Source organism: Callorhinchus milii, unplaced genomic scaffold, assembly GCF_018977255.1.
Source record: "Callorhinchus milii isolate IMCB2004 unplaced genomic scaffold, IMCB_Cmil_1.0 Scaffold1, whole genome shotgun sequence".
NCBI lineage: Eukaryota > Metazoa > Chordata > Chondrichthyes > Chimaeriformes > Callorhinchidae > Callorhinchus > Callorhinchus milii.
This window is the reverse complement of record NW_024704742.1, coordinates 108949104-108971623: the sequence shown is the minus strand read 5'-3', so window position 1 is coordinate 108971623 and position 22520 is coordinate 108949104. Positions and strand designations below refer to the sequence as shown.

Sequence of the window (22520 nt, the reverse complement as noted above, 5' to 3'; positions counted from 1 at the left end):
ACGTCCTCCCGATGTGAAAGGAGCTATACAAATATAATTTTGTTGCTGCTGTTTACTCAGAAAATCTTCTACAGATAATGCAGTCAGAATTTGCATATTATGAGGACAGCCAGGATTATGAACAATCCTCAAAATATTTTAAACATTTCATGTTTAAATCAATGTAGGATTTCTGAAATAAGTGGAATTAGCGCTTTGTGAATTACACTTATAAAATTATACTTATAAATGGTATTCCCGTCAGAATAGGCTAGCATTTTTTCTAGTCTTGTCAACCTGTGAAATACAGTAAAAGAATGAAACCACTTTACCGAACAAAGCCAGATATTTAGTGTATAAACCTCAACAGCTATTCACGCAGATATAGCTCTAGGTGATGCTGTGTAGAACTACAAAACGGTTTTATTAAAAGCAATTCCCACCATAATTATATTTTATGTAACTAGTTTTAACAAGTAATGTTCCAATGCTATTGATTTACAAGATCAGAATTGTGAAGAACACAATTTAAAAAAAAGATTTGTAAACAAAACTGCACATTTAAGAAAGTGCCCAATACTAAACTAAATGTTAGACAATTATGAAGGAGAGTTTTCAAATTTAATACTACAGTAAATTTTCAGTAAAATTACAAGTTAGAAATGGTCACAGAAAGTGTATATTTAGAATACACTACAATCAACATATTTGCTTCAACAAAAAAAAATGTTTTTTCAAAATGAATGAAAAAGCAATCTTAGCACCCGGTTTTCTGCTGTGAATATATAGAGTATTAAAAGGCAGAAATTCCATTAGCTTGGATTTTCGAAACATTTTTCCCAGAGATATGCTTTTAATGGTTTCTAGAAACAAATTGCCATTCTTCATGTCCGAGCTATTTGAAAACTGAGCTTATTTGTGTCCTTCCCAAATGTCCAAGCATGACCGAATTTTCTGGGAAGCTCATCAGATTTACTCCTCCCCATCCCAGCACTGCTGAGAACAATTGCAGTGCAACACTTCCATCTGATTCAGATCAGCTAAATCAGCATAGAGAATGGAATGATCTTGGACCCTTTTATTCTATGAGGTTCAGTTCTTTCAATTCAGCTTGGAGAGAGCATACTCTGGAGCAAATATGAATATATAACAGATTTATAAAGTAAGCTACATTAGTGAAGTCAATTGTGGAAAACAGCCTGTATTTTTAAAACAAATAATTATTACAATACTTAGCAAAATGATACAGTCCCTGTTCAGGATAAATTCTAAATAAAGTTTGCAAAGCTAACCTCCATAGGTCAAAATTTAAAGCTTCCACAAAAAGAATTTGGCAATAGTAAGAGAAAGCATGAACAAAAGTTCTAGACATCAATAACTGACTGCTGCAGAAAAAGCTATAATAGTGCGTGAGCAAATTACATTTAGATAATAGGCATCAACTTTTTAAACTGACTACATTTGAACCCACACAAGAATGTCTTAATAGGTTAAGGTACAAAGCAATCTGTCACGTAGACCTGCATAAATAGCCCAGTGATGGGTAAAACAGTAGAAACCGGTAACAATACTAATAATTATATAACTGAAAACAATACTTTAGTCTCATTCATCAGTCATCCAGCCCGCTTCAATTTAGATGGGGGCACATATGCACCAATTAGTGTATTGTAAAGAGTCACTAACTTTTTATCAAACCAGAACAATCCATCTCAGAGGAAGAATGATTTAAGAAATGCAGCAGATTAATCATCATAAAGGTAGTACTTGCTAAAATAAGGCTTTTAACACTTGCTAACTTAAGAGTGATTTTAAATTTGGAATGACTAACATTCGGATTTTAAAGTTTAGACTTCACTTCCAAAATAATGCAATCCATTTGATTTCTAAAGGAGAATTAATTGTGGAAACATCAATTGAATGAATGAAGTATCATCAGCATGAAACCCTTGTGGAGCAAAGGCAAGCAGTAAGCACATCAAAATATTAGATTTTTTCTTGCAACAGTTTTCAGCAACAAATGTGAGTTGGACCTATTATGCTTTGTTTTATCTCAAATCAGCAGAGCACTGTAGCTCAATAAAATAAGTAATACAAAACTAATAAGATAAGTCTAGGTTGTCACTATTGTGGCAAACATTCCAGGTGATTTTCCTGTAATCTACCTTACTAAATTATGAAAACTTTAAAAACACAAAAAGCAGACACTAGCCCTTACCTACATAACGTCCACCTGGTTTAATAACTTTGGTACTTCGACTACGAGTTTCCTCCTCTGCTTGAGTCATCCGTTCCCTGGTAACTTGATAGGAATCGCTGGTTGCACATATTGTAACTTTATCCTGTATGCTTCCAAAGCAGTCCAGTTCTGCAACTCCATTACTAGGAAAATATAGTTTGGATGCATTGGTTAAGCAGAATAAAATATGCAGTAAATGTCAAAGTTCCAATATCTATAGATATCAATGTTAAGCTTGATTTGAATAGGCTGCTTTGTTTAAATATGTGACTTCTGATTTATTATTTTTAAGATGTGGCTATTTAAATGTGCATTATTACAATTTATACAAATAAGTTAAATTTCAAAACCAGTTATAAATTAGAACACCTTCCCACCCAATGAGAATGTATTATGCCTGCAGGAATACCACATTATAGAGTTTATATAATAGAATGCATTATAATCTACTTCAGGGAGGAGAAAGCTTTCAAGAGTTGGCAGTTTAAGTATTTGAAAGTTATTTTTGCATATTTTATTGTTTAGCCATTTAGCTCCCCAATTTGATTATAAAATCTATTTTTAACTGGTTAACTATTCCAACTGTTATTTACTTAATGAGTAAGAAATTCAAAACAAAATCTGAGTTATAAATTACCTGTTCAAAGAGACCATAACATATAATACTTATGTGTTTTCCATGCCTAGTCCTTTTTCCCTTATTATATTTTAATATATTGGCCTCTTGGGGCTTTTCAGCAATAATATGTTTTTAAGATTCTTATGTGCGTTTTCCTCTGATTTGACTCTCTGGTCACGTGATTAAATATTCTCCACATTGATATGTTCTAAAATATTTTCAAATTTAAAATTATTTACTCGTATGTTCATTTACATCAAGTTAAGACTTTGGTTTCCTTAAAATTCTTACTTTAAAATCAAAATCTCTAAAAGTGTAAAATCTCTAATCTAGCTCAAACTAGATTCCCCCCTCCCCCCGGCTGTTTCTGCTCTTTTTGCAAGTTCATTTTTTAATAACATAACAATGTCTGTTGCTGAACAGTAGAACCAGAGGACACGGCCTATGATTGAAGGGGGTTAAATTCAGAACAAATCTATGGAAACACTATTTCAGTGAGCGAGTTATAAACTTATGGAATTGGCTCTCTAGGGAGACAGTGGAAGCAGAAAATGATGTTTGTTTCAAGAACAAATTAGATAGATTTCTGCTAGAAAATAATATCTTGGGATACAGTGCATAGTTTGGGACAAGACATGTCAAGCAACTACCAGGATGGTGGAAGGCGAAGTAGATGGACCTTGGTCTCTTTTGCCTAGCAAATTCTTATGTTCTTGTTCTCCTTTTGCACTTCCAGTGAACTTGATTTCTGCATCTATACCATACCCATGCATCACAAAACTTGATGGCTAAACTTACTGATCTTCGGCACACAAAGAATAATGGAACCCAGATACAATTCTGGAATGGAGCTTCAATATAAAAATTCAGGCCCAGAACAACGATTTGGAACTCAACATCTCAAGAGTTCAAGTTTTCAATCAAATGTCATACGACTGCACTCCAGGTTGCCAAAGCACTGATTTCAGTATTAGTGAATGCAGCTGTTCTAGGCTGCACTGTTGAAACCAGACATGGGAACAGCTAAGGTCAGGGTGATCCAACCTTTTGGTTGCTGAGGGCCGGATGACGGATTTGAGGAACATCTGAGGGCTGCATAAGCAATATTTTTGTATCTCCCTTCCAGATACATAACATATGCAGCTCCTTTTTCTCATCAAAGGATGTCTATAAACCCTTGATAATGCTAGCTGGGCACCCAAGCTGGGGGTGGGAGCTAAGGAAGGTGTGGTTGGGAGGGGACAAGATGATAAAAGTACAGTCAAAGAGCTGCGACGTGTCTTGAAAGAGGAGAGTGAGTATGTCGGAGGGATTCCGGAAATGGAGCTCCAGAGAGTGGAGACAAAATGGTGAGGCGGATAGGGTGGGGGGACATATAATAATAATCCTTGCATTTGATATAGCGCTTTTCACGTCAGGAGGACGTCCCAAAGTGCTTCACAGATCACACTGTAAAGTGAATTGACTGTATATTTGTGGGCGAACGCGGCAGCCAATTGCGTACAGCAATGTCCCACAAACAGTCGTAGATTGAAAATGACCAATTTATTATTGTTTTTGGTTTTGGAGGGATTATTATTAGGTGTGTGGAGTAAGGAAACTTGCCCAAGGTTTCGCCCTCTGCCTGGAATTGAACTCAGGTCTCTCGCTTGCAAAGCGAGTGCTCTAACCACTGAGCTACAGGACTGCACTCCAGGACATGAAGCAAGCTGGTGTTTGCTGGGCAAAGGGAATGACTGGATCAGCAAATTGCAGAGGTGGTGGGGTGGGGGGGCTGCAGAGGATATTCTCACTGGGGAAATTGGGAACTGGCTATGACGAAATTGCACAGCACATCGCTCAGTCCCCAGCCCCCATCGCATGCACAAACTCACACACACACAATCACCCACTTTCTCACACGCGCGCGCCCCCACTTTCTCACGCGCACGCGCCCCCACTCGCGCGCGCCCCCACTCGCGCCCCCACTCACACACGCGCGCGCCCCCACTCACACACGCGCGCGCCCCCACTCACACACGCGCGCGCCCCCACTCACACACGCGCGCGCCCCCACTCACACACGCGCGCGCGCCCCCACTCACACACGCGGACCCACTCACACACGCGCGCGCGCCCCCACTCACACACGCGCGCGCGCCCCCACTCACACACGCGCGCGCGCCCCCACTCACACACGCGCGCGCGCCCCCACTCACACAAACGCGCGCGCCCCCACTCACACACGCGCGCGCCCCCACTCACACACGCGCGCGCGCCCCCACTCACACACGCACCCTCTCACACATATACATGCACACGCATACACGTGGGGTAGCGTCTCAGAGAGCTTAACAGTGACGGAGCCTGACTCTGAGCTGGGGGGAGTGGGGGGATGGTTGATGGCCGTAAGCACTGTCGAAGAAGGTTTTCAGATGGGACTTGAAAAAGGGGAGAGAGGGGCAAGACGGAGGGATTGAGGGTTTGAGAGTTTCAGGGCGTAATGGCTGAAAGTGCGACCTCCGAAGGTGGGGCAGAGGGTGCAAGGGATGAGCAGGAGGCCTGTGCCAGTCGAGTAGAGGCGCCGGGTGGTGGATTGGGGAGTGAGGAGGTCGGAGAGGTAGGAAAGTGTCAGAGAGTGAAACCATCCTCTTTCTCTCTCTCTCTCTCACACACACACACACACAAAATCATCCTCTCTCACACACAAACACACTCACCCCCTCTCACACACACACACACACACACACACACCCTCTCTCTCTCTCTCACACACACACACAATTCCCCTCTCGCACACAAACACACTTCTCTCTCTCAGAACCACCTTTCTCTCTTTCTCGCTCACAAAACTACCCTCTCTCCCACACAACCTCCCTCGTTCTCATACAACCATCACACTGCGCTCTCTCTCACGCACACACCCACCACCTCTCTCTCACTCACAACAACAAATTACATTTGTATAGCACCTTTCACATCAGGAGGACGTCCCAAGGCGCTGGACAGTCAGGGTTCCGCACCCGAGCTGATGGTTGGGATCAGGAGGACTGGAGGGCATGGGTTTGGAGGGTGACCCTCTCGCTCTCTCTCACACACACACCCTCTCACTCTCACACACACTCACCCTCTCTCACACACACACACACACTCACCCTTTCACACACTCTTTCACCCACAACCACCCTCTCTCTCACACACACAAAACCATCCTCCCTCTCACACATACAACCATCCCCTCTCTTTCACACACACAACCATCCTCCCTCTCTCCCTCACGCACATAACCATCTTCTCTCTACTAGCACCTATTGTTGGAGTCGGTCAGGAAGTTCCTCCCGAGCTGAGGGGATGGCAACCATGTCTTCCCAACTGCTGGCTCCTGCCAATGCCAATGAGAGAATGGAGGCTGGGAGGGAGCGAGCAGATGAAATTAGCCCCCAGGCTGGATGCAGCCTGTGGGCTGCCAGTTGGACCACCCTGTCTTAGGTAATAACTGAAATTATAAATGGCAGTTCTATATAGGATAGAAAACAAACCTCTTCATTATTACAGTTTAAACAGAATGGTGGGGGAGGGCGAAGAGAAAAGTTTTGAAATTATTCTTCCAGAGCTTCCGGCTTATTTACACCTATTGAAAGAAACTTACCTTTACTTAAATACAACTCCAAAGTAATTTGTTTTTAAGTTTATAGTTTTGAATTTACAGTAGTTTCCTTCATACTCAAGAAACACATTAACGCTCTGAAACTCTATAGTCTTTCCATTGTAGAACGAGGCAGTTTCTTTTATGGGTCTTGTGCTCTAGCCTCAACTACCCTTACTGGTAATCCAGCTGGTGATTACCGTCTGAATAAAGAAACACTTCAGTGACAATATAAACATTGTCTTGCCAACTATTTTCTAAAAAAATTCTGAAAGAACAAAGGGGGATACTGGTTGGCTCCGTTCAGACTGGAATTGCAGTGGGTCAATCCCTGAAGTTCCATTCACAATGAAGTGTGAAGGAGACCGGTTTGTTTGCAGTAATATTGCTGTAGTCAAAAGCAATGTCGAAAGATCAAATAGCGATGTGGCGTCCAAGCGTTCATAGCAACAAATCTCTTCCTTCCCTCTCCCCACCCATAACCACAAATTGAATAGCGTGTGATTGAACAACAACAACAAAATGACATTTATAGAGTGCCTCTCACTTCGGGAGGACATCCCAAGGCGCTGGACAGTCAGGGGTCATGAGGTTGACGATTTCCAAATTTGAATGTTTTGTTAAAGCTCAAAGAGTAGATTTGAATGAAAATCTGTCTAGAGAATGTATTCAACTGCGAGGGAAACAAAACAGACTCACTCCAGGTCAACCTGCACAGAATGTGTGCGAGAGAGATTTTCTGTTTTCTTTTACATCTTTTAGCCAATACTTTATTTCGCAGTTTAAAATACAATACAAAATGACATTTGTAGAGCGCCTTTCACGCCTGGAGGACGGCCCAAGGTGCTAGACAGTAAGGGATTTGGACACAAGCCTGGTGGGGGGGGGAAGAAGGGGGTTGGTGTAAGTGGAGGGTGGCTGAAGGCACAGTCGAAGAGGAGGGTCTTGAGACATGCCTTGAAGGAGGCAAGGGAGGGAGCAAGGATGGATTTCCAAAGGGTGGGGGCCGAGAGGCTGAAGGACCGACTGCGGATGGTGAGTCGGGCTGGGCGGGGGATTTGGAGCAGGCTGGACCATGTTGAGCAGAGGGAGTGGCCAGATTGGTAAGAGGTTAGCAAATCACAGAGGTAGGAAGGGGCAAGGCCGTGAAGGGCCTTGAAGGCGAGGATGAGGATTTTGAACTCTATCCTCTGAGGGATGGGGAGCCAGTGGAGCCAGGCGATGATGAGTGTGATGGAGCCTGGTGAGGAAGAGGACACAAGCTGCAGAGTTCTGGATGATCTGCAGCTTGTGGAGGAAAGAGTCGGGAAGGCCAACAAGCAGAGAGTTGGCAAGGTCTCTTTTGAATGCAAAATAGCTATAGACGGCATTCAATAAAGCAAATACTAAGTCATGATAACTCCATATAAGGGCATAGGTCTTTCACATTTTTAATAAATTCAGGAGAAATATAAAAAACTCTGAAAGATTCATTGAACATGCCTCTAAAAATTTTCCAGATATTCTTAGAAACTATATTGTTTTAGAATTAACGTTAATTATCGTCAGTGAATGAGGTAGCAAAAGTTTGGGCTTGGTCGGTTGAATCAACAACAACACAAAATTACATTCGTATAGTGGCTTTTACATTTGGAGGACTTCCGAAGCGCAGGAATCCTCTCCTATGTTGAAATTTCGATGACTATAAAGGAACACATGCAAAATAACTGATCATGATGAAGTAGGAGAGGGTCGAAATACCAATTTATCACTGTGAGAACCCACTATTAGTATCATTCACATCCAAGCCAGGAAAAATGTGACCCTATCCAGAAGAAAGCTCCCATTGCTTCTACCACAACTGCATGCTTTAAACCCAACCTCAGTACGTATGTATGAAAGGGAATTCACAACCCATTTTTTCCCCCCACAACAGTCAACCTCTGGCTTCTGAACAGATTATTAATGTAGTGTGTTTTTAGTTGAATTCTGGGTAATTTTATAATAACTTTGCTTATTAACAGAGATATACATTAAAACTGTGTAAACTAATTTTTAGTGGAACCCTTGCAGCTAACCGATGGGAGATTTTCATTCCTTTAGTCTGTGATCGCACCAGTCCTTTCCAGGCTCCACTGGTTCCTAATTCCCGAACGGATCAATTTCAAGGTCCTCTTACTCGTTTTCAAATTCCTTCATGCCCTTGCACCTCCCTACCTATCTGACCTGCTTACCACACCACCGCTGCCTCCACTCAGCTGGCTCCGGTCTCCTGTTTGTCCCTCGTCCTCTCCACCATTGATGGCCGTGCCTTCAGCCACTATGCCACAAAACTCTGGAACTCTCCCTCAATTCCTCCGCCTTGTTCCCTCCCTCCCCACTTTCAAATTCCACCTAAAAAACATCCTTCTTGATCGTGCTTACAATGAACTCCCTCTCCCCCTTGCTCATTGTCAGACTCCGCCACTTTCAAGTGCTCCGGGATCACTACCCGACGTGAAGGGCGCTATACAAATGCAAATGCGAGTTATTGTTGTTATGAATTCAAACTCCAGGGGTCCAGATGTGAAATGAATGTGCTAACCTACTACCTGTACTTTTACCCTTGGCCCCCATGCTAGCAATTATAATTTTAGATATTGATGGTCTAAACATCACTTCAAAACACAAAGTATAAGGCTTTTGTAACAGCAATTTTGTTGAGGTTGCTTCATTCATCTATATACAATTTGAAGTAAAATTGTAGAAAATGCAACCATTTAAAATTATGATCTGATTGACCAGAAAATATGTTTCTTGAAATACTATCAATTACCATCAGAATCCTTTATACTATGGATAAAATATTTAATCCCATAACCAATTGTCATAAATTGAAATTTTAGAATGACTTGACAGATATGCAACCAGTCCTTGTAAAATGATCCAACTCTGCATTTCCCAAAATGTTATCAAATTGGTATTGTATGTATGGAAGAAAAAATAGATTCTTCACCACTGCACAGCAAAAGTTCTTTGACCTTCTGACATTAAATATGTTCTTGCATAAAAGCTGTGAAATAAGACGAAAAACAAAATGCAAAATCTTAGGCCCCACTGATGATGCAGCAGATTAGATCATGCAATTTGGGAGTTATTTGGACAATCAATAAATGCTGATTCAATAAATGGTGGTTAATACATTCGGCAGCATAATCTCCAAGGAAGAATTAGCCTACAAATACAAAATGTTTGTTTTTTTAAAATCACTGAACCGTCACTGACTATCAACATTTGAATTACAGTACCTGGAGATGGATTGCTGGACACAGTCAAAGCTTCCCTGAGGATTATCTTTTCCAATGTTGGACACATAGAAGTCAAAATTTCGCACTTCTTTGGGGGCATCTGTTCTTGGAATCTTTACCAACTATAGAGAAATAAAAATGAATGCTAATAATTGAAAATAATTAAATCAGATACTAGATAAATAAAGCATATACAATGTTAAGCTTTCATTGGTTAATCTTCGATGAGAATTTAGCTGAATATACGTTTTCAGTATGGCACTTCAAAGCAAAATGCAACTGAAGGTTTGCAATATAAACCTGAAACTCTGAATCTTTCAGTAGGGAATTCAGTTATATTGTGAACTGTATTAAGTAGGGAATTCAGTTATAATAAAACAAGTTTGCCTTTCTCCATTAGTCAGGTCTCTGAGATGGAACATTCTCCTTCTGTCAAACTACGACTGTACTCCAGATTTTTATCTTGTAGTTTTCTAATCCCCATGTGCCTATCTTATAACTGGAACAGATATCAGTTTTCTCCTGACAACACAAGAGAAAAACTAGCAACTCATCTTACAAGACAAGATGCATGATGATAGACAATGAAACAAGATAGAAGTATAGTATTTAGCATAATTGTGTTAGCTGAAGAACAGCCAAGGCAGACTGACACGATGAGAGTCTGAAGCAGGGAAGAAAGTAATCAATATTTACTATGTACAATTAATCTTTCTTGGTAATTATCGATTTGTAGAAAAACCCTAATTATATTTTGATGTCCGAATTCAATACAAAGCAATATAAAATATTCACTCGCATTGCAAAGAATTACCAGTTTATTCAGTTCCAACTTGTATAATGTTGAAAGGCTAATGCCAAACAATGCAACGTTCTAAACTGTGCTACCAACACCAAAGAGAAATATTTAAAAAAATTTCCCCACAAGTTCTTTAAAATTTTGAACCAATACAGTTTATAAATATCTTTCAAAAGTTTCATAGCGCCATGAGGGACGTGTTGGGTACGCGTTCTGGGGCAATCCTGCAATTTGGAGAGATTTATAAAATTGAATCGTTCCTATTTTCTGTGCAGCCCACAAACAATGGACTTATGGCATGGCAAATTGGTCTAATGAATAGGGTCAATGGAAAATGTCCCACCGTGACCAATGACTTGGAAATTACTCATATGACTACAGATACTGACTGCTACAAGTAGGATTTGTTTTGTAATTTCCTATGTTGTCTGAAACATTCAGCCTTTTTCAAAAAGGCAATACGGAGGAAAAGTCCACTTTTGGTTCAATGGTAAAAAAACAATATTAAGCTTTTTGTGACAAAAAAAAATCTGTTGTTCTCAAAGGAGTGATTTTACGTAGGATTTTGGGACAATAAACTACTGTAATACCTTTTGTCAAGTGCGTGGTATTTTAAGTCAAACAACTGAAATGCGTTTCACAATGCTGCTATTTGTGCAGTTTAGTGATGACAAGTTACAGCTCTCCTTTGAATGTGAAATGGCCATACATTTGATTCATGAGTCATACAAATGTACTATCATGCACAATAATAATAATAATAATTCTTGCATTTGATATAGCACTTTTCACGTCGGGAGGACGTCCCAAAGCACTTCACAGAACACACTGTAAAGTGAATTGACTGTATATTTGTGGGCGAACGCGCACAGCAATGTCCCACAAACAGTCATGGATTGAAAATGACCAATTTATTATTGTTTTATTTTTTTGGAGGGATTATTATTGGGTGTGGAGTAAGGAAACTTGCCCAAGGTTTCGCCCTGCCTGGAATTGAACTCAGGTTTCTCGCTTGCAAAGCGAGTGCTCTCACCACTGAGCTACAGGACTTCACAAGTCATAGCACAGCCTAAAACTCCCTTCCACTGGTAAAATGTATTTATTGTGTGAATTGGTAGAATCTTAAGGAAATCTTTAGAATAAATCACTAGCGGCAAAGTTCAGCTACTATTGATTCAAATTCACTTTACATATATTAACTTGCTAAAATTCATCTCTAATTTGAGTAACAACAGGCACAGTTATTGAAGTTTTATTTATCTAACCGAATATGCAATTTTGTGGTGATGGTACACTTATTTGCACATATAAAGAACACAAAGCCCATCATGTGTCCTGCACCCAAAGGGATATCACTTGATTTATCAAGTGCCTTGAATGTGGAATGATCTCATTTGATCGAGAACTAATTTCAGCCAATTTAACAGGTGGTTTCAGGTACCAAACACAAAGTTAGCAAAATTCATACACAGTGCATGTTCCACTAAGACAGATACAACTTCTTAAACCAAGCCAATTTAAACTTATGTAGTCTTTGGCCCACCAGCCTGATCAGCTAATATTGCTTTTCAACTACTCGTTTTGTCTGCAGAGATCATTTGTAGTGTAAAATGGCCGGTTCTAAATTTGGCAAAAAACAAGTTTGCTCTGTTGTTTCCTTCACATTCTCCAGGGTGTTCAAAAAGTCATGTTCCTCCCCCTGTTTTTTTTAATCTTACAATGAATTTTTATTTTCTGTTGCAGATGAGTCAAGTGTAAAAACGTCTGATACCAGTAACTTCCTCATCACTCCATCCAGGTTGCGGAAGATATCACACCGAACCAGACGCCTAGAAAGGCGCTCTATAAATGAAATCTTGTTATAAACAATAAATGGACAGTGTTATATCCAAACCCACAGTATAATCAATGGGGAGGGGGGAGGGGTGCTTGAGGTGTGGGGGAAGAAAATGGTCTGTATGCATCTCCACTGTTATAATTAACATAATACAACAACTTCAACAATAATACCTTGCACTTATATAATGCTCTCCACGCAAGGTAGCGTCTCCCCTGCTCCACTATGTTCACTTAACAATGGCAGAGCCAATGGTGGGGCGAAGGGTGCGAGCGATGAGCAGGAGGCCGGTGTCAGTCGAGCAGTGGTGCCTGGTGGTGGGTTGGGGAGTGGAGGTTCGAAGATGCCACAGAGCGAAGGGATTTGAACACGAGTGTGAGGATTTTGAAGTCAATCCGTTCGGTGATGGGGAGCCAATGGAGCCTGGACAGAACTGATGAGATGTTTGTTCTGGGTAAGTATGCAGGCGGCAGAGTTCTGAAAGAGCTGGATCGTTTGAATAGTGAAGCTGGGGAGCCCAGTAAGGAGTGTGTTTCAGTAATCCAGACGGGAAGTGAACAAACGCATGCACGAGGGTTTCGGCTGTATTTGGGGTAAGGTACGGTCGGAGGCGGGCAATGTTGCGGGGGTGGAAGAAGGTGGTCCTGGTCAGGGACCGGATGTGGAGGAGCTGGAAGAAGGTGGTCCTGGTCAGGGACCGGATGTGGAGGAGGAAGGACAGCTGGGGGTCGAACCAGACCACGAACCAGACGCTTCGGATGCACACTGGTTCGGTGAGTCTGAAGGACAGCCCAGGAAGGTTGAGGAGTTCCGATCCTACAGGAGTGAGGACGTTGACAGGAGCCAAGCTGTCTTGTCCACATTCAGCTGCAGGAAGTTTGCACTCATCCACACCCTGATGTCTGCCAGACAAGCTGATGGAACATTGGAGGAACTGGAGTTGGTACTGAAAGGAGGCAAAGTAGATTTGTATGTCATTCACGTCCACATGTCTGCAGATGACATCGCCCAGAGGGAGCATATCGATAAGGAAAAGAAGGCCAAGGGTGGAGCCCTGGTGACTGGGTGGGGGCAGGTGGAGAAACCATTTGCCGAGATGAAATGGAGGTTGTTGGTTAAGTAGAACTTGAACCATGAGAGTACGGTTCCACTAAGGCGGATGGGGGAGGAGAGGTGGTGGAGGATGGCGTGGTCGACTGTGTCAAACTCGGAAGAGAGATCCACGAGGTTGAGGAGGCAGAGGGAGCCCTGGTCACAGATAGATGACATCATTTGTGATTTTGATTCAAGATTTGGTTTCCCTCCATTGCTATATTACTGCAAACTGATCATCACATTCTATTTAAGTTCAAACACTCTGTGGAGCTGTACATGGTAACTATTCAACATAAATAAATCACCAGGCTGATAAATAGGCACAATCAATTAACCCAGAATAGTGTATGTTGAACAAATAAAGCAAGCAGAAAAACATTCGAAGCCTGGATCATTAATAACTATCAATTGCACAACCATTGAAGAATTAGAATGCACATAGGTATTGAGCTTGCTCTCAGCCCATTCATAAATGCACTCCACAAGATATTAATCTACCATAATATATATGCAATAACAGCCACTTACTAAACTGCGCTCCATGCAAAATAAATCACCAATCTATAATAATGTACACAACTTGCTCAACATTTGTAAAGGCCAATGATATACTTTGTACCTTTTAAGAATGACAGCATTACATTTGTACAGTTTATGAAAATTTGACAGAGTAAAAATAAAATCCTTACAATCTTGCAAAGTACTGGTACAAACTGCACTAGTAAAAAGATGATTATTTGTGCGTGAATGTAAGTTTAACATCGCTTCCTACCACATGCTGCACCTAGATCTGAACAGCTGTTGAGTGGCTCAACAGTTGACTTATCTACAATATGCAGCACTGCTTCTAAACAAGATAGCCAGAATTTACGATTATTCCATAGTTGGCATTAGGCAAGCTTTAAAATCATGAATGTACACATAGCTACAATACAATCCACTTATCTTTTCCAAATACAACAAAAAAGTGTCAGTAACATGAAAAGACGATCTACCCCAACAAACTCACCCACTTTCAGTTCAACTTATCTTGCTACCTTTTCATTTGACCCTTAATTTCCTCTCACTAGAAATCTAGATAATCTAGCAGTCTCCTCTTTATATTATTTTCTTCAATTGGCTTCTACATAGCAGTCTTTGTGTTAAATAGCTCTCAATTCCCTAGTTATTCCTAATTTCTGAATATTTAATTAGGTTCTCTAGTTTTTGAACATCAGCGTGAATAACTGGCCTGGATCAAATCCCTGCAACATTTTAAAAATGCTGATATAGCACTGGGAGTCCAAGTTTTTAAAGACAATTACAACAACAAACTGCATTCATATAGTGCCTTTCAAGTCGAGAAGAGGCGCTGAAGTGGAGAATTACGTTTAAGTGGAGAATGTTTAGATACTTTTATATAAGCTTACAAAAAAGATCACGAATCATTATACAATCGTTGACCACTGTTTCTAGGCTTTGGACAGTCAAGCTCTTACACAGCAGTCTCATTGTTTGATGCAAAAGTCAATTGCAATGAGTGAAAGCTGCACTGGTTAACATGTAAGGAAGAATGCAAAGAAAACAATAGCCAGAAACCAAAGTGCATTATTTTCTCTGTTTTCACTTTTCTCCCACCCTTTAGTCACCTGCAATCTTTAGCATTTTCCATACCAACATAACTCAGAGCAGAAAATGTGGCGGGGTTTGAGGATTGAGTCCTCAGCTGGCCCATACCTTGTAATAATTGCTCATACCAAAGAAAGGCTTCTGTTCTAATTTTAAATTAAGCCTCCCCTTAAAGAAAAGGCATTTTGGCAACAGAGCAGGGTAAGTTAAAGATGAATTCCCTGGATGTAATATGGAAGTTGTGTCCACATGACGGGGCAGGAAAAGGTTGGAAAGAGAGAATGGAAAATTTCAGTACCAACCGGTTTTGTTATGTACTCTTTATAATTAGGGATTTTTCCAGCTTCGGACGGCCAAATTGTCATCTAGGCTTGAAAAGGATGGCATTTTGAAACAGGTTTGGGACACACTTGCATTTCTCCAAAAACATTTTTTTAAATATATAATGCTGTGGTGTGCATTAATTTTATGAAATTAAAAAATCTGAAAGACAATAAGGTGATGAACACAAGCAGAAAAGTGAATATACCAAGGCAATGTCTGTATCTTGGAATAATTGAAATACTATAGTTAAATTCTACTTCAAAATTACTGGATACCAAAATGCCATGCATGAAACCAAGCTCCATACTTTTCATGCTTCGGGGGAATGGTACCAAAAAAATAGGTTATGAATGACAGTAAAACATTGGTCATGTGCTTGCTACTGAACTGCAACGACTTTGATCAAATATTCAGACAGACATTTCTAGACCCTGACATTTGCTGCATGCTCTACTTCAATTTGTTTTCCACCATTGTGATGAAGATATCGTGGCTTGTGTTTCTGGATATTACAATGGAATTAAAATATAATAATAATCCTTGCCATAATACTTCATAATGCAACCCATAATAATGCTTGCATTTGATATAGTGGTTTTCACATCTTCAAGACGTCTAAAGCGCTTCACAGAATATACTGTAAAGTGAATTGATTGTATATTTGTGGGCGAAATGCAGCAGCCAATTGCACACAGAAGTGTCCAACGAACAGTCGCGGATTAAGTGACCAAATTATTATTTTTTAAAATTTTATTTTTGAAGGGATTATTACTCTCAGAAAAGCGATCCACCAATTTACTAACAACCGGTTCCTACTTACTGCTAGTAAAAAGAGGCGTGTTCAGTAAGGAAGCTTGCCTAATGTTTCGCCCTGCCCAGGAATCGAACCCGGATCCTCTCGCTTGTGAGGCGAGTGCTCTAACCAATATGCTATAGGACTCCACAACTCTAGAACCCTTTTTTCTTGAGGGTTTATTATCAGGCATGTGGAGTAAGGAAATTTGCCCAAGGTTTCGCCCTGCCGGGAATCGAAGCCAGGTCTCTTGCTTTTGAGGTAAGTGCTCTAACCACTGAGCTACAGGACTCCAATAATAATAATAATCCTTGCATTTGATATAGAGCCTTATCACGTCTTCGAGACGTCTCAAAGTGCTTCACAGAATATACTGTAAAGTGAATTGACTATATTTGTAGGTGAAATCCTGCAGCCAATTGCGCACAGCAGTGTCCCATAAAGAATCGTGGATTGAAGTGACCAATTTATTAATTTTTGTTGAGGGATTATTATCAGGCGTGTGGAGTAAGAAAACTTACCCAAGGTTTCACCCTACCGGGAATCGAACCCAGGTCTCTCGCTTGCAAAGCGAGTGCTCTAACCACTGAGCTATAGGACTCAACTTAATGTTTGCTTAGACCAGGTCACTGAAGAGGTTTGGTTTCCTCACAGCAGAGCAAACTGCAGGAGGAAAGACAAAGACCACACAGCATTTTACTGTAGCAGCCTCTATAGAGAGAATTACATTAGAATTCAATAAGTGGGCCATTAATTATACTGAATGGCCGATAAGTTACAGTTACAATCTAGCAATTGATCTGCAATTTCACTCTGATAATTCATCATTCTTAACTGCAGCAACCTTAACAATGTGAGCTAAAACCAAACATTTTACCCCTGGTAGCATATACAAGTTTGAACATGAAGCAGTTTCTTTGCTGAAGTTCAGCTTTTGGCCACCAACAAGAGACACCAAATAATGTTTAGATTCTTACCAGACATTATTTTAGATTTTTCAGCAATGACATGATTTGTTCTCAAGACAAATGTAATATTCAACTGTCGAGAAAAAGAGAATTACACAGTGAGGAGCTATGAGAATTTACTAAAATAAATTACTATATATGAACGGCGTCTGGTGCTGAGCACCATTACAGTTCTCATCTTCAATTAGCACATAGCTGAGGTATGAAAAATATTTTTCTGCATTCAGGAAATGGTGTATACTGCATCAACTTGTGGAGTCTTGTAGCTCAGGGGTTAGAGCACTCGAATCGCAAGTTCGATTCCCGGCAGGGCGAAACCTTGGGCAAGTTTCCTTACTCCACATGCCTGATAATAATCCCTCAAAAAAAAATTGGTCACTTCAATCCATGACTGTTTGTGGGACACTGATGTGTGCAATTGGCTGCTGCATTTCACCCACAAATATACAGTCAGTTCACTTTACAGTATATTCTGTGAAGCACTTTGAGATGTCTAGAAGACGTGAAAAGCACTATATCAAATGCAAGGATTATTATTGCAATAAATTTGTGGAATTAGTTGCTGCACTATCAGATTAGAATATTGTGATTACGAAATTAAAAAGGACAATAATATTAAATATTAATAACACAGAAAGAAGATAAACACAATGCAGAGAGGCTGAAAGCCCGCCACCAATGGTAGGGTGGGTCGGGCGGGAGACATGGAGCAGGCTGGAGCCCGCATAGATTACATAGAGCATGTAATCTTCAAGTGCTTGTTTTGTTCTCCCACTGATCATCTTAACTTGGTAAGGTTAGCAACGGAGAAAATTGCTAAAAAGATCGCTAGCGGAGAAAATTGATAGATAGATTGCCAAAACTTTTCCACAGTACAGCACTTGTTCCGTACTTAACCCAGTATGCTCAAAGTGGTCTGTTTAGAAGTACAAGCTTCAAAAAACATTATTTTCTTTTGCAAATCAGGAAGTAATTCAAATCAGATGCATATGCATTTTGGAACAAGCTCCCAAACAATTTTCTGAGAAGATGCCACCATAGATCGTTTTCATGAAAACACTATAGCAATTATATTTAAATATTTTGCTTAAGAAATATTTATTTTATACAAAAACAAGCATTTTGGACATTTTGCCAAATACCACCTACTGTCAAGATGTTAATGGCCCTAACATTGTAAGACAACTCCTAAAGCTGCATCACCCAACTACAATATGCATTTTAGGTACACTTGATAAAACACCAACAAATAAAGCTTAATTTACTCATTCTGAAAGCACCATTAGCAAAGGCTTGGGAGCTGCTTATGTACATGCCTTCTTAAGACAAAAGGAGGCCAGGGGTGAAGCAGGGTAATCAAAAGCATGGTCGAAGAGGAAGGGTCTTGAGATGGGTCTTGAAGGAGGGACTGTGGAATGAAGTTCCAGAGGGTGGGGGCAGAGTGGCAGAAGGCCCGCCCGCCAACAGTGGAGCGAGCGAGGGGGTGTGTGAAGCAGGCCAGAGCCCGCTGAGCAGAGGGAGCTAGCAGGAGGTCGCAGGGGTAGGGTGGAGCAAACTTAAGGAGTTATTCTAAAACAGATCCATTCTTTTACTTGTGTGTGAGCTATAAATGTAAAACCCAGCTAGCCCAAGAGACAAAAGCATCAAAGACAAAGAACGTCGCAATATCATAGGCACATTAGACATATAACATGGGCCCACAAAATATGCAGTCAATTCACTTTTGAAGTTTATTCTGTGAAGCGCTTTGATACGTCTCGAAGACGCAATAAGGCACTATATCAAATGCAAGGATTATATTATTATTATTTTAAAAATGTATCTTTACAAGATGTACATCTGTTCTATTAAGAGCAAAATATATTCAACCACGGTACATTTGCTATACAGATTTCCATTGCCTTGGTCATAAGGTTCTTTATTGCTACAAGAACACAAATGAAGGTTAAAAAACTGAATGAATGCAGATAGACATCAGATCTATTTAGTCAAACATTACCAAGGACACAGACAGTTGTACACTAAAAGTCAAAGATAATATTTTGAACAATGCTAAAACCAACAAAAATACTTCTGAATTAGGAAACATAAGTGTATCTTAACTAACATGTAGAACATTTTACATCACAACAATTTTACAAATCCTTCAAAAAGGAACCAATAAACTCCCCAACTAAACTTTTCACTTCAGTGGGATAAAAAAAAGTGAATAGAACATTAAGCTGAAAAATCTAAAGATTCTGGTTAGAAGCTAACTGCAGAATCAATTTTGATACTGCTAAAATGTAAATCAATGCATTTTGCTGTTTCAAAACTATTCAGTTTCTTTGATTAATCATTTCGGGTGACTATTTTCAGTACCCCATTGCATCTGAGAAATTGTAAGTGTAGATCCATGAAAATTGAGAACTTTTAGTTTTAGTTAAAGTAGCAATCTTGCATCTGTATAGAGGAGTCTACAGTGCACGATTAAATCATCCAAACAATAAAATTGCTCATCATTTCATTGGTTATTTATGGGATATTGCTGTGCGCAAAATTGACTACCACATTCACCCATAAAACACACAGCAACTCAAATTTACAGTATATCCTGTGAAGCGCTTTGGGATGTTCTCCCGATGTGAAAGATGCTACACAAATGTAAAGATTATTATTTGTACTTTTAAAAATTAGTAGATTCCAAATACTTTTAGGCAACTACTCAAATATAGCTTTAAAAAGGTTTGACAGATGTAGCCTCTGATTGCACTCTCATTGTGTGACATGTCAATGCCTCTATTGTTGCTATGTTCAAAATGAGACAAGGAAAGCACTGATCAATTTTGGTAACAATTGATGCTAAATCAGATAGAGTGAAAATGAGGATAAAATAATATGAATGATCCTTGCATTTGATGTAGCACTTTCCACATCAGGAGGATGTCCTAAATCACTTCACAGGACTTTACTATAAACTGTAATGATTTTGTAGGTAAAAGCGGCAGCCAATTTGCACTCACCCATGTCCCGCAAATACCCATGAAGTGAATGATCAATGACAATGGTGAAACTTCCTTCTCTTGTCAAGTACTATCAGGGGATGTTTAGCGTTCATCTGAACAGGCAGATGACTCGGTTTAATGTCCCATCTGAAGGACAGCACCTCTGAAAGCGCAGCAGTCCTCCAGCACTATATTGGATTATTAGTTTAGACTGACTTCAAGATCCAGATGTGGGGCTTGAAGCCACAACATCAAGAGACAGAGATTCGTTCTCTTTTAGCCCCATCAACAACAACAAAATTACATTTATAGAGCGCCTTTCACGTCGGGAGAACGTCCCAAAGCGCTGAACAGTCAAGTATCGGAGCCCGAGCATGGGGAGGGGTGATGTAGGGATGAGGGAAGGAAAAAAGATGGGAGGGAAACCAAAGGCACGGTCAAAGAGAAGGGTCTTGAGACCAGCATTGAAGGAGGCAAAGGAGGAAACGAGGTGAAGGGACTGTGGGATGGAGTTCCAAAGTGTGGGGCCTGACAGGCTGAAAGCCCAGCCACCGATGGTAGGGCGGGAGACATGGAGCAGGCCGGAGCCCAATGAACGGAGGGAGCGGGCAGGTTGTTAGGGAGTCAGCAGGTCAGAGAGGTAGGAGGGGGCGAGGCCATGGATCTTGAACTTGATCCTCTAGGGGATGGGGAGCCAGTGGAGTCGGGCAAAGGTGGGAGTGATGGGGTCACGGAGCCTGGTGCGTGAGAGTACATGAGCTGCAGATTTTTGGATGATCTGCAGCTTGTGAAGGGAAGAGTTTGGAAGGCCGATGAGGAGTGAGTTCCCGTAATTGGGCCTTGATGTGAGTTGAAGAAAGTTGGCTCTCGTCCAGGACTTGATGTCGGACAGGCAGTCAGTCAGGACGCCAGTAGTCCTGGAGTTCAGGGTGGAGGCAGAGATGTAGAGTTGGGTATCATCCGCATACACGTGGAAGTTAACCCCATGTCTGCGGATGATGTCACCAAGGGGGAGCATATAGAGGGTGAAGAGGAGGGGACCGAGGACAGAGCCCTGACGAACACCGCACGAGACGGTGCGGAGGCTGGAGGAGAAGCCATGAGATCTTTGATAGAAAGAGTATGTTAATCAACTATTGCAAACGTTTTGTAGTCAAGTGTCAACAATAAGATTGTGTCATAAATAAGGTTCAGTGCAACTTAAAGACTTTAAAGTTCCGTTTTTCTCTCGTAAATTTTTCATGGGAAAGTCAGGGGTATTGAACATCAAGGAAAGAAATTTTAGCAGCTATTCTTGAAACCTCAGTAACATTTGTAGATGCATCATGTTCACAAAATTTTAGTCAAATGTGCAAAAAGCTAATTGAGAAGACTTAAAACATAACGCACATAATGCAAAAACATAACAAAACATACTGCATAACACAGGTCTATCAAACAAGGGTAAGGAACAAGAATACCAGTGAGAGAAAAAAAGAGAAAATAAGAAAAACATTGGCACAGTCTGGAAGTATAGTGGCAGTATGACTTCTTGACAGAAGGTTTTTGGTTAGTTCCGTAACTAATTTGGAATTTGTAATGACCCAGCTACCTCTTTTCACCATGAAGAACTCAATTACTTAGTGTACACCTCCTTTCTTCGTTCTTCCTCCCCCCCACCAAAAAAAAACTTCATATTAAACTGAAGTAGAACAGGTATTGGTAGATGCAATTTTCTGCATTCTTCCTCATAATTTGATACTACCAATTTTGTATCAATGCTTAGTAACGACTCCCATTGTCCATTTCCAAATTAATATAGGTCAAAAACTACAAGGTGCTCCAGCACACATCCCCAAGCCACATCATTTAATTCTGGCCAAAGATTATCTCTCTTCTTCTTCTTCTTCTTCTGCCATCTACCTTTGATAGATTCCATTCATCCCACCAATTTACCTTCGATACAAGGTGCTTTCATTTTCTCAACCAGTCTCTCATGAGGCACCATACAACACATTCTGAAAATCCACATATTCATATCTGCATTTGCTTTGTCTACACACACTTGAACTGGCCCCCAAAATTCAATTAGTCAAGCATGAGATGGCCTTACAAAATCTCATGCTGATGCTCCTGGAGGAGTGTTCACAAATTCTGTCTCTTGGTGTGAAAGATGCTATACAAATATAATTTATTGTTATTCTATATTATGGTCTCCAGACATCGGAGCAGCCTATAACTCCATGTCTTGTTTTTCCATTTTTTTTTGAACAGCAGTGTAATATTTTCCACCTTACATACACTCCTATAGTACAATTACAGTTTCCAAAGATTTTTGGAAGGTTGTTGCAGGCACATCAGCTAATTGCTCCTTTAATGAGATCTAAAATGCAATATTCACACTC

The 22520-nt window shown here is 40.5% G+C and overlaps 1 protein-coding gene and 2 non-coding genes across 4 annotated transcripts in view; all 3 read right to left on the bottom strand.

Annotated features, from left to right (window-relative positions):
- ell2 (elongation factor for RNA polymerase II 2) overlaps positions 1-22520 on the bottom strand; it is a 76673-nt gene that overhangs the window by 31568 nt on the left and 22585 nt on the right. For both annotated transcript variants that reach the window (XM_007893090.2, XM_042334274.1), the window contains exons 3-4: positions 9729-9850; positions 2198-2361 (exon numbers count right to left, since the gene is read on the bottom strand). In XM_007893090.2, the coding sequence (XP_007891281.1) occupies positions 2198-2361; positions 9729-9850 (286 nt within the window). The remainder of the gene's footprint in view (positions 1-2197; positions 2362-9728; positions 9851-22520) is intronic.
- On the bottom strand, positions 16405-16476 carry trnal-caa. The gene has a single exon. It is a non-coding gene; the product is annotated as a tRNA-Leu (tRNA).
- Positions 16714-16785, bottom strand: trnaa-ugc. The gene has a single exon. It is a non-coding gene; the product is annotated as a tRNA-Ala (tRNA).